At 33.5% G+C, this 12810-nt stretch overlaps 1 protein-coding gene across 1 annotated transcript; it reads left to right on the forward strand.

The window, feature by feature from the left end:
- Window positions 1-6240: 6240 nt before the first annotated feature.
- LOC116013379 (ACT domain-containing protein ACR9) lies at window positions 6241-10124 on the forward strand. Its single transcript, XM_031253089.1, has 6 exons — window positions 6241-6571; window positions 7467-7685; window positions 7781-7886; window positions 8386-8719; window positions 9042-9326; window positions 9458-10124. The coding sequence occupies exons 1-6, from the start codon at window positions 6418-6420 to the stop codon at window positions 9602-9604; spliced, it is 1245 nt and encodes a 414-aa protein (XP_031108949.1). The 5' UTR covers window positions 6241-6417; the 3' UTR covers window positions 9605-10124.
- The last annotated feature ends 2686 nt before the right edge of the window (window positions 10125-12810 follow it).

The following is a 12810-nucleotide window of genomic DNA, read 5'->3' on the forward strand; positions in this document are numbered from 1 at the left end:
GTCTCAGCAAGTTCATGCATTGTGAATTCACCTGTGATGGTAACAGCTCAGATCAGTGATGGTAAGGTTTCAACGTCCCAAAACATTTGTCTTAATCGTCTGCAGATTCAAATGCAAACGAAAGAATAAGATAGCAAATTCAAACTTTTAGTAATATTATTATTCCGATACAGTTTAACAAAAGATGTACAAGTAGATAACATATAAAGGTGTTAAAAACCTTGTGGTCAAGCAGCATGAAGTGATTCTCCCAAGTGGGAGGTCATGGGTTCGAGTTTCAGTAGGGGCAATGTTGACTTGTTGGGCCCAGAAGAACTTTCCTAATCCTAAATCGACCTGGATTTGTAGAAGTTGAATTGAAAATCTTATAAATTTACCTAATAATAAGTTAGTGCACACGAACAAAGTAGAAAAGATTTTTTTTCCTATTAATCCACCTATAAAGTTGCCTAATCCTAAACCTACATGGACTTATTGAAAATCCTATAAATTTGCCTAATAATCTTCAAGCCTTCACTATCATCATCATCTATACTCACTACAATCAAATAATCTTCAAGCATTCACTATCATCATCTATACTCTCTTCTCCAACACATCACTACAATCAACTAATCAATTAACACCCTCATGCGCACAATAACTCACCCAACTTCGGATTCTCACACCGTCGAGGCATCGTCAGGCTCTCCTTTCAAACCAGCCGCACTAATCAATTAACACCCTCATGGCAGCGCACAATAACTCACCCAACTTCGGATTCTCACACCGTCGAGGCACTGTCAGGCTCTCCTTTCAAACCAACCGGTCATCGGAGGTCGACTCCGGCTTCATAGTGATAGAAGTTTCTCTAAAATTCAAATACATATTTCTACGGACCGACGGCGAGGATGGACACAGCTATCAAAGGAGTCTCGAGGAGTCAACCGTTTCATTTCCTCTCAGCCACCATTCTTCCGGGCTGCACCTAGATGCCTATTTGGGAAACCAATTTCACCGCTGGATGTCGGCATTGTCTCCCCGCGTTTGCGGCATCCTCTCCCAAACATAGTGTGCAATCCGCGCAACAAATTGGATTCGCCAACGGCGGCGAAACTGTAGTTACAGCTTCTATTGAGATCCTGGACCGAGAACGACCGCCTCTTACTGAGAATAATGTCCGTGATGTTTCATCGTCGAAGCCAAGGGGTTTGAACGCGGAGGAGATCAAGAGGTTGAAGGAAGAGAGTTTCGAGAATAACGGAAATGAATCCTCGGTCTGTCCTATCTGTTTGGAAGAGTTTTTGGGCGGGAGCGAAGATTTCGCCATTGCCCTTGCTCTCATGTCTTCCACCATGGCTGTATAGCTTCATGGCAAGAAAAATCTGCGAGCTGCCCTATTTGTAGATTTGATGTCGCCAACCATGTGGCAACAACTTAATTGTGTCTATGGATGTAGTTAATATGTTTTAGGAGGTTTTTGAATTGTAGTATATTCAATTAATATTTCAATATATTTGTTTGTAAATATTAATTGCTTATTAGGCTTATTACACAGGTTTTAAAAATCTTTTTTCCTTATATTATATTAAACGCAAAAACTTCATGCATGTGCAAGTCCCTTGATAAAACTCCAAAATTCACTCGACTATGTGAATTGCATTGATTTGGTATGTAAAATTAATACGGAGCAATTGAGAATCAAATAAGTGGACTTCATATAGTCGAGTGTCCAAATTAAAAATTAACTTAAAAACCTATTACAGAGCAATTGAGAACCAAATAAGTGAATCAATGTGCACCATAGGACTCAACAAATAAAAACATGGCACACATGAAGGTCATATAAAACCATGGCATGCTTGAGTCTCAAGAGGAGTATTGTTTGGTGCTAAGTATGTAGCTTACAGTTTGATCGTATTACTATTATCATTTTAAATGGAAGATCACAAATTCAGGTTTGAGCCTCATCTTAGTTCAAGAATCAAGAGTAAAAAAAAAAATGATGAGTAGAGTATAACTCTTATATATAAAAAAAAAATCATGAATTTAATTTTTATCAATATTATCTCGTCTAACCTGCCACACATATATGGGATACACATCATTTCATAGTTGTTATAGGTTCTTCTCATTATTTAAAAAAAAAAAAAAAAAACATGTTTGAATGTCATGTTGTGGCCTTTCACTTGACATAACATCGTATCACATCGGCAAGTACTATTTGTCGGATCATTTCAACCGCAAAATCATAAACAACAATTGTGTGATTGGTAAACAATAATCACTTATCCAAACAACAATTATGTGGATATTTATGAATTGCCTATCTCAACTGCAAATTTTGAGAATTTAAATTACTATAGTTATGTGGTTATATATATTTTCTTTTAAGTAAGAGTCAAACTCTACGGATATAACTTGAGTTGATTTTGCATAGACTTTTTTAAAGTAAAAGTCAAACTCTACGAGTATAATTTGAGTCGAATCTGCATTAGTTTCACTGTAGTGACTATATGCAAAAAAAAAAAAAAAACAATAATAATAAAATAAAAAGTAATACAAGTTTATTTGTACACTTCCATGCATATATAATAGAAATTGTAGTTAATGTTTGTATAGTTTAAATAATAATTATGTTAAACGAAGAATAAATGCTTTAAAAAAAATTGTTCTTATCCTTTTATTATTATTAATTATGGTGTCTTTTCGTCACAAAAAAAAAATTAATAGAAATATATTTTTATTGCATGTCACTTTTCCATTATATTTTAATTTCAACTTACTTGACATGTTCAAAATGTCTTAACTATTTTCATATATTGAAAAGTTTCATCAAAGACGACAATGATATTACCAAAAAAAAAAATCATTATTTTATCTAAAAAAAAAATCTTTATTTAATATATGATCGTAAGATTTTAAAGCGTCGTATGTAACATTAGTATGGATGTATTTTGTTTAAACTTATTTCTTTTCCATATTAATATGATAAAAATATCTTTGAAAAAGACATCATAGACAAATCTATTAATTAAGGCAAAAATGTGTGTGGGACCTTCTCACGGATCTTTGTCCGTGTAATGAGTCGTGTAAATATTAAATGTAGTACTTATACTAGAAAATGTAATATCTATATTAATAAGGAATAAAATATTTATTACTTATATGAAAAAATATAATATTGTCAAATAAAAAATGTAATACTTTTATATTTTGATTTAAAAGTATTATATTTTTCCTCAAAAGTATTACATTTTCTCTTATAAATAACAAACACTTGTCAACATTACTTATAAGGGAAAATATAATACTTTTGATGAAAAATGTAATACTTGTACATCAAAATGTAAAATATTACATTTGTTCTAAAAAATATTGCATTTTCTCTTACAGGTAACAAACACTTTATTCTTAATTAGTATTGTATTACATTTTCGTATTGGTCCGACTCGCCCCGTCTGATATGTGAGACGGCATCACACATGTGTGACCCATTATTTAATATATGATCTTGAATATTTTGTGTCGTACGTAACGTTAACCCTGAGTATATTTTGTATTCAATAAAATTATACTTCGTAGTATTTTTATTGAGCATATGTCATTGTAAAAATTACTTAGAACTGTAAAATAATTAACTAGCATTAAACGCAAATTATAATTAACCATTACATTATAAATTTATAATGAAAATAAAAAACACTCCATCTACAACTATTTCTCCTACAAATTTTTTTTGTGACAAAAAAAACTCACAGTTACTATTTAAATGTGTGCAGTGGGTCCACACAAAAAAGATACGGAGTATTAAAAATATCTTGACAAGAATAAAAAAAACTTCACTTCAAATACCATGCACAACAGGTCCAATTGAGAAAATATTAAAAATAATCAAACTCATGATCTTTATATACCAAAATTGTGTTCCACCCACTGAATCACATCTTCGAGCGCGGATTATAAAATGATTTCTACCTCAAGAAAAGTTGAATTTGCTATTAATGTGATAAAAGACTATGGTGGGTTGATGTTTAATGGGGGAATTCCACAATCCACAATTCCACCACTCAATTATTGTGATTTCGGAATTTAATGACAAGTTGGAAAGTCATCCTCAATCATTGTCTGGATGCTCGACCAACCATTTCATTGAGTGAAGGACATAATCGATGAGGTCTGACTCTTCATCGGAGTATTATATGTCCAACTTGTAACATGCTGACATTTTTGTCACTGTCTTTGTTAATGCCTAATTACCATTATTATTCATAATAAAACTGCAATTTGCAACGCTTTTTTTTTTTATTGTTTATATTATAATTAATGTACAGATAAGGACTATGATTTTAAAATTGAGATAATTTGACTTTTGATTATTTGTTGTGATGTTTTTATAACTTTTAATTTTTCACTATTACAAACCAAACCATTTGGTAATTAAAAATTTCATATTTTCATGAAAATATTAATTTATGGAAAAGTTCGACTATTCAAATCTGGAGTTCACTATATGGAAAATTTGTGTTTGAAACTGCACAATCACTTATTTATTTGACATGACCGTATCAGAATATGAGACATCAAAATCCTTCCCTACTAAGTATATGAGTATATCTGATGAATAGAGTGGTGTGCGGCTGTGAATATTCAAACAGTGTTTGATGAATGGGGCTAGTTTCTTTCAAATCCTGACTAAAGACAAAATAGCCCACTGTTTCATTTTAGATGCAGCTGGCTTCTTGAGCTGACCCCACTGCTTTCAAACCCAGAAAGTAACACTGTAACACAAGAAAAATGCAAATTTTCTTCATCTCCCATGATTTTTAAGTTATTATATAGTAACGAAATTTATTAAGTATGTACACGAGTAGCGTGATTATATATTTTCCTTTCATCTAATACATGTTTCATCAACCAATCAACTAACAAGCACATATTAATTAAGATTTGTTATATTTGTGCTCTAATTAAGTTAAAATTATTCTTATCATCTCATTCACACCCTCATAGATATTAACGTTATACATTAGTCCATCAAATTTGACTACTCTAATGATATTTTATATTTATATTTAACTGAATGTAAATAAATATATTTTGATTGAATAAATATGATGTAACATAATATATTTTGAATGGTGGATGATTAAATTATAAATATTGGACTTTATAGTTAACTTAATTAATCAAAATATACCATGTGTGACAACATTTATTTCATTAAAAAAATATAGTATTATAATTCAATTTATTTGATTGATTTGCGTTGAGATTAGTACGATATTAAATGAGACAATTATGCAAATTACATCTAAAATTATATAAAAAAATGTAAGATGATAATATTTAATAATATAATAGAAAATGCGTAATCAATCGTATGATTAACTTGTATAATATATTTAGTTTCTTATATAAGTATAATTTATTTTCAATTTGTAATTTTCAAATGAATCATATGACTCTTGAAAAATGGCATATCAAGATGATGGTGGTAATAATAATAATAATATTATTATTATTATGTACCAAAATAATAATAATAACATGCACCAAAATAATAATAATTATTGGAGCCATTAGGATATTACATAAGTATAAATAACTACGTCATTAATTTATAAGTGTAATATGTGATAACTTGTAAAAATAATTTAATTACACTTTTGTTGTTGAGTTCAATATTTTATTTTATTTTATTTTAAATTTTAAAAGCATATACATTTTTTTCGTGAGACTGAGAATTCATTTGACTTTTATCACATATTTTCTTTATGCTTTTACTAAATTTTATTTACATTTATTTAATCATATAATGTATGATATTTTTAGTTATTTTATTCATCATATTTCACCCGCCTTATACTCTTATTTATTTATATTAGACCAACTTTTATTTATTTATTTATTATAATTTTATATTTACTAGTACTTTTGATATAATTTTTATATAAATAAATTTTATATATTCATATTATACTAAATATTACGGAATATATAACATTAAATTATAACTAACTTTGAAATAGGGTCAATAAAGTACTATTTTTTATATGAATAATTCATTCATTAAAATAAAATAAAGACTAGTGCCAAAGTATTTGGCAAACGTGCTTATTGTCTGGTAGCTGACAAAACTGACGTGGCCATTGCTTGGCGGTGGGGCCCACGATTGTCCGCAGCCCATAGGACAGTGACAGCGACCCCTCGCTGCATAAAAACCGTCTAAAATTAATCAACAGAGACTCGGACTGATGAGGAGAGGGAAAATGAAATGCTGAAATAAAGAAAAAAAAAAAGGAAAAAAAAAAGGGAGGGTTTAGAGAGTTTACGAACTCGCCGGCGGCGGATATTGGAGTTCTGGTATCCGGTGATGAGTGTTCGGTAAAACCCTAAAAAGTTTCCGGGGAATCTCGGGTTCGGGTCTCAGGTGAGATGGGGATTCATTGGGACGACGGCGTTTTAATCGAGCATGGGAAGAAAACCGGCGACCCTACCGTCGTGACTGTGAACTGTCCTGACAAAGCTGGCCTCGGATGCGACCTCTGTCGAATCATTCTCGAATTCGGACTCTATGTTACTCGTGGAGGTTAGCAGTCTTCACTTGCTGTGCTTATTTTTATTTTATTTTTATTTTAATGCATCTGTGGTTTATTGGCAAGGGTTCAACTTTTATGCTCTCTTTTGGATTAACTTTGATGAATTTTAAGAATTCTAATGGGAATTTATTCGTGTAATTGAACAGCTGGTTCACTAATGAACATAAATTGTTTGAAATCTGACTTGATTTTTCGGACTATCAAACCCCATCAGTTATTTATTTATTTTGGTTACATTCTTCTGATTTTGTTTATTTTATTAACTGGAACGACTGGATTAAAAGTTAAAACTGAGATGGGACGTTGAAGAGATTTGAGTTCTTTGAGAAAAGGATTTGACTTAATGTCTTAGTACTTGAATTGCCCAAATTTGAAAAATATAATCTTGAATCCACTCTCAACTGAAAAGAGCTTTAGGAATTGGATGTATTATATCTTATGGAAAATATTTGTGTTTAGTTACTGCAGAAATGAGTCATTTATCTAGAAAAATAGAAAATTGGAGAAATTAAAAACCGAAAAATGAAACTTGTTTTCTAAAATCATTTATCCTCCATTTTTCTATAACTTGGAGAATCCATTTAACTAATTCTCCAAATTTGGAGAGATGGAGAAAGCCACGGATGAACAGTGGATCTACACTTCAATCCCTTGCAACAATATTTCTAACCTTTTCTTTACTAGAGGAATGGAAAATTGGAGAAATGAAAAACTGAAAAAATGGATAACAGAGATATGAAGTAAATGGCTTTGGGTCATGTCTTTCATTCCAAATTCCTATATGCATGACTGAAAGTGGATTTTATGGCTTTGTATTTGTAATTTCATCAGTTTATTACGTTCTGAAAGGTTTAACATCTTGGTGATACTATTTCTTGAATATAGATATCTCTACTGATGGAAAGTGGTGTTACATAGTACTGTGGGTTGTTCCACGCCCAAGCTCATTGAGAATTGATTGGGAAAGCTTGAAAAATCGGCTTGTATCTGCATGCCCTTCCTGTATGATTCCCTTTTTTGTAGAACAACAGTCCAGCAGTTGCTCACATTCTCCAATATATCTCCTAAAAGTATTTTGTGTGGACAGGAAAGGACTATTACATGGTAAGTACAAAGTCGTTTCTGCCTTTTTCGCATAATTATTTGCTTCATGACTACATGTACAGAGTAGTTCTTATTTATGGCTATTGGATTTTTAGATGTTACCAAAGTCCTTTGTGAGCTTGAGCTATCAATACAAAGATTAAAAGTTATGACAACGCCAGATGGGAAAGTCTTGGATCTCTTCTTCATAACAGATGGCTTGTAAGTTGTTAGTTTGGAGTTTAGTATGTTTATGGATCCTTTTATTTGTTGTGGCTAAATAGTGTGATCTGAGTGTAAAACTTTTGAGGTCTCATGTCTTTCTTGCTATTAGCATTACTGCAAACATATCTCTTTAATACACAATAGTAAGTCATTTGTTATTTATGACATGGTCCACATGGATCCATGTGAGACTTGCTTGAAAACCCTTGTAATGAGTTTGATATCTCCCCTGGAAACTTCTCAAATAAAAGTTAGAATAAACTTGAACCCACACAAGACCTGCCACGAGTTCTTATGTAATTGGACCTGGTTAATGCTATGCATCTCGATTTACATTTCTAACTTCTAGTAGTTTGATTTAGGTAATCAATTTTTTAGGGATCTGCACTTGTTTCACGAGATTCAAACTGTCTACAGAAAACTGTCTCTTATGCATCAATAAAAGTTCTTTCTACAGAAAACTGTCTCTTATGCTGCTCTATTTATACATTATCAGGGACTTATTACACACAAAGCAACGGCGTGATAACACATGTGAAAATCTAAGCAAAATATTAGGAGAATATTGCATCAGTTGTGAGCTTCAGTTGGCAGGGCCTGAATATGAAGGTCAGCAGGCATTCACTTCTCTTCCTCAACCAGTTGCTGATGAATTGTTTAGATGTGAATTGTCTGAGAAGGAATCCTCAGATGCAACAAAAGTTAAGAGTGCCGTAGTCACAGTGGATAATTTTCTGAGCCCAGCTCATACATTGCTTCAAATACAGTGCATTGATCAGAAGGGTCTCATCTATGACATTTTGAGGACTTCAAAGGACTGTGACATTCAGGTAACTTGTCTCTGTTTCTTCTGAAGCAATTTCAGTGTGAAGCCTGCTTGTTTTTGAAAGCTGAATTCTGTTTGAGGCTATAATGAAGGTCACTCGTAAAATTACCGAGATAAAGACATAATAATCAGATACAATATAGATACGTATTTGTTGGAACTATTTTTTTTTAAATAAAATTAAATAGACTGAGAAAAATTAGGTTTTGAGTCTCTTGAAGTATCCTTCCGGACCTTCTGGTTTCTCTGTCCTGCAATTCTATCTTATCATTGACTTGACATTTTTTACAAATCTAATAGATGTAGTCTTGATGTTTGCCATCTAGATTGCATACGGAAGAATCTCTTCTACTGCCAAGGGCTACCGGACTATGGATTTATTCATACAAAAGACAGATGGGAAAAAGATTATAGATCATGAGAGCCAGGAAGCATTGTGCTCTCGCTTGAAGGAAGAGATGCTCCATCCATTACGAGTCATGATTACCAGCCGTGGCCCTGATACAGAACTATTGGTTGCGAATCCTGTCGAATTATCTGGAAAGGGGAGACCTCGTGTGTTTCATGATGTCACAGTTGCCTTGAAAACTCTTGGGATTTGTGTTTTCTCGGTAAGGAGCTCGAAAATTTGACTATTTTCCATTTACCTGTGACTGTTTTAGCTTCCTAGAAAAGTTAACTTCACCTCATTTATGCACAGTAGTGCACGTATCCATTATGTATACTTTTCACTGGTCTGTAGGCTGAAATCGGTAGGCATTCAACATCAGATCGGGAGTGGGAGGTGTATAGATTCCTTTTGGATGATACCCCGAAATTTCCATTAGCTAGCAAGCAGGCTCGAAGTGACATTGTAGATAGAGTAAAAAAGACGCTGATGGGCTGGTGAGAGTTCAGAATTTACTTCTTCATCATATGAGCAAGTAATTATTCCTGAATATGATTTCTTTACAAGCCTTCTGGTGGACTCTCTAAATTCAACTAGACAATGCTATCCAACTGTACCTAGACAATAAAATTGTCTGTTGAAAGGGATACTAAACTTCAAAGAGAACTCGAAGCCCAATGTGAACAGGAAGGCTTTCAACTGAAAATGTTGGGGTTTGCAAAGCTGTATTGGTTATTCACACCAAGATGACTGATTTGGTTTCTATGCTATCTGTATAACTTGATGTAGGTTTCTGAAATTATTTCCTTTCCAGTTATCATCTCCTTATGTTTTCTGTCAATTTGTGCTGTATATACTATTTTTCTTTGGTAGACAATTAAAAGATTGTACTTTCCATCTTTTAAAATGTGTCTGACTTGAATCCAAATTTAGATGCCAACATCTACAATCTGCAGGACTTTGCATATGTAGTTCACTGTACACATGTATTAATTTGATAACCACAAAATTTTAAGTTTGACTTTTTGTGAGGGCTATTTATTGACTTTTTGGATTTGAGCAGGTCAGTTATGGGCAATCATAGCAAGTCTTTTGACAAAATTATATTTGTTATGGAAATTCAAATATATCTAAACACTATTTAGTAATTATGGTAGATAATATATGTTTACAAGTGTTACCGGGAATTTGGGAGCTTCTCAAGTCTCAACTCCGGTTGGTACAAATACAAGTGTAAGTTTGATTATTGACTTACACTTGTATTTGGGATATAGGCTCAATTTTTTTTATTGCGGCCAAACCCAAGGAATAAGGGTGTGAGACAGAGGGTCAAGGTGGTACAAGACAGACCCAGTAGAGGAGTGGTGCAAGCTAATAAGCTGACCAGTGCACGCATGATGCAGCAAAGGAGCAGGGGGGCCTCGCATGCCATCACCGCCTCGGAGGGGGCGCCGGTGGGCGCGATCACCGCCTGGGGCCGCAGCGCCCCAGGCAGGCCGGTTGCGCCCAAGTCGCGCCTGGTGGCGGCGGTTGCGTCGCCACCAGGCGCGACAGCCGCGCCTGCGGCCACTGGCGGGCGTCCGGGTGGCGGCGAGGCGCACCGCCGCCAGGGGCGCCTGGATGTGTCCGTGCCACGCCCCTCGGGCATGGTGTAGGTTGTGTCCTCCTCGCCTATTCCTCGGGGGTTTGACCGGAGACTTTGGGTACATGGATGGCGGGGGTTGTCGTGATGAGAAGGCATGGGACGCGTGTCTGCTTGGAGTTGGCACCATCTTGCTACCGTACTAGAGGGTACAGGAAGGCCATCAACAGTATAAAGGGTGGGGGGAGGGGGGGTTCTGGTCCAAGCATATCATCCCTCATATCACGATCCACTTCTAAGCTCAATGGTCATGTCTTCCTTCGCCTTGTTGGTGTGCTTGGGTTCAAGTCCCAGTGTCAGCATAGATGGGTATTCTTTATTGTTTATTTATTAGTCCCTAAGTTCCTTATTTTTGTATTTATTTCCTAGTCCCCCTATAATATTACTATTGTGGTGGACCTCGGTTCCACTAAAGCTCAGTGGTCATGTTTTCCAGTTTATGGTGGACCTCGATTCCAATAAAATCATCAATATATTGAGTACTATTGACTCTATTACATGTAGTATGAAGCACAAAGAGTCAATATTGCCTCCACTAAAGCTCAACCTCATAACTTCTAATTTGGGAAATGCACTAGATGTCACTTGACCCTAAGTTTAGTGATATTAGACTCTAATATGATATATTCAAAAGCTTACTCTTGATGGGATCTGTTGAATAAGCTAACACATGACATTCTAAGCTCAAGTGGAAGTTGAATGTACTATTTACTATTTTTTTATATAAAAAAATAAATATATGTACTTTTTATAAGAATATTGTTTCATCAAATAAAAATAAATGTTTTCATTTTTATAATAAAATACAATATTTGTTATTTTATTCGTAAAACTATTTTTTACTAAAAATATTATTTTATTTTCTTCTTTTTTAAAAAAAAAATAGTCACCAACTGTCTATTGCAGATTATCTGATTTTGAGATCCAAATATGAGACATCTCAATGAAGGCGGCCATCTTTGAATCCTTCATCCGATAAGAGGGGAGCAAAGTTGGGCAATCTACCTTTGTTGAAGAGAATCAATTTGCCGTAACAAGAAAACGATCATCGGCTATCGAATAGTCCACATGATTATTTATTCAAACGTAAAAAAATAAAATAATATTTTTATTAAAATAGTATATTATAAATAAGAATAAATAATTTTAAATTTTAGTATAAAATTAAATTTATTTATTTATTTTGTTAAATAATATTTTTTTTATAACAAATCAAACATATTTATATTTTATTAAAAATAAAATAATAAATGATACTCTCATTATCCACATAAACTTATACCACTAGGTGTTATTCTAAGCACAAAGAGTCAATCGTCGTCTCTATAGAGGCTCGAACCAACTCATTTCCATGTGAGAGTGTAAACCAGATGCCACTAGAACTTAATTGCACTATTTCACCAATTCAGCGGTAATAAATGTAAAATATAATATGTACTAACCTCCATAATATTAATATAATATTTGAAAACTAACCATGAAATTAAGTCATATTGCGTAGGGATGACATCATGATAAGTATTTTCGGTTACCTAATTTTCTCGAACATTACTTGTCGACATTCCTGATATTTGACACCAAGTCAACTCAAAAGGATTAATCCAACAAGATATTTGCAAATCCAATAGGATGGCTCAAGTAACTGCTTAAACCTGAAAGTTTTGTCGGTTAATTTAATCATTCATGGCATAAACCTGAAAGTTTTGTCGGTTAATTTAATCATTCATGGCATACATCATTAGATTTTGTCGGTTAATTTAATCATTCATGGCATACATCATTAGATAACGTTAATGCATCGTGCTGAACTGTCGATAACTGTGATAGCTTATGATTGACTATGTGTAACTTTTAGAAACGTGTGGAAGACTTTTGTATAAATAGGTATGTCATGCATAGAACTCAGATTAAATTCTACTTCGTAGTAGTTTGTAATATAACGAGTCATTCCGTAAGTGGATAATTATAGCAATATTAATATTAATCATGAAATTAAGTCATATTGCGTAGGGATGACATCATGATAAGTATTTTCGGTTACCTAATCTTCTCGAACATTACTTGT

The sequence above is a fragment of the Ipomoea triloba genome, chromosome 3, assembly GCF_003576645.1.
Source record: "Ipomoea triloba cultivar NCNSP0323 chromosome 3, ASM357664v1".
NCBI lineage: Eukaryota > Viridiplantae > Streptophyta > Magnoliopsida > Solanales > Convolvulaceae > Ipomoea > Ipomoea triloba.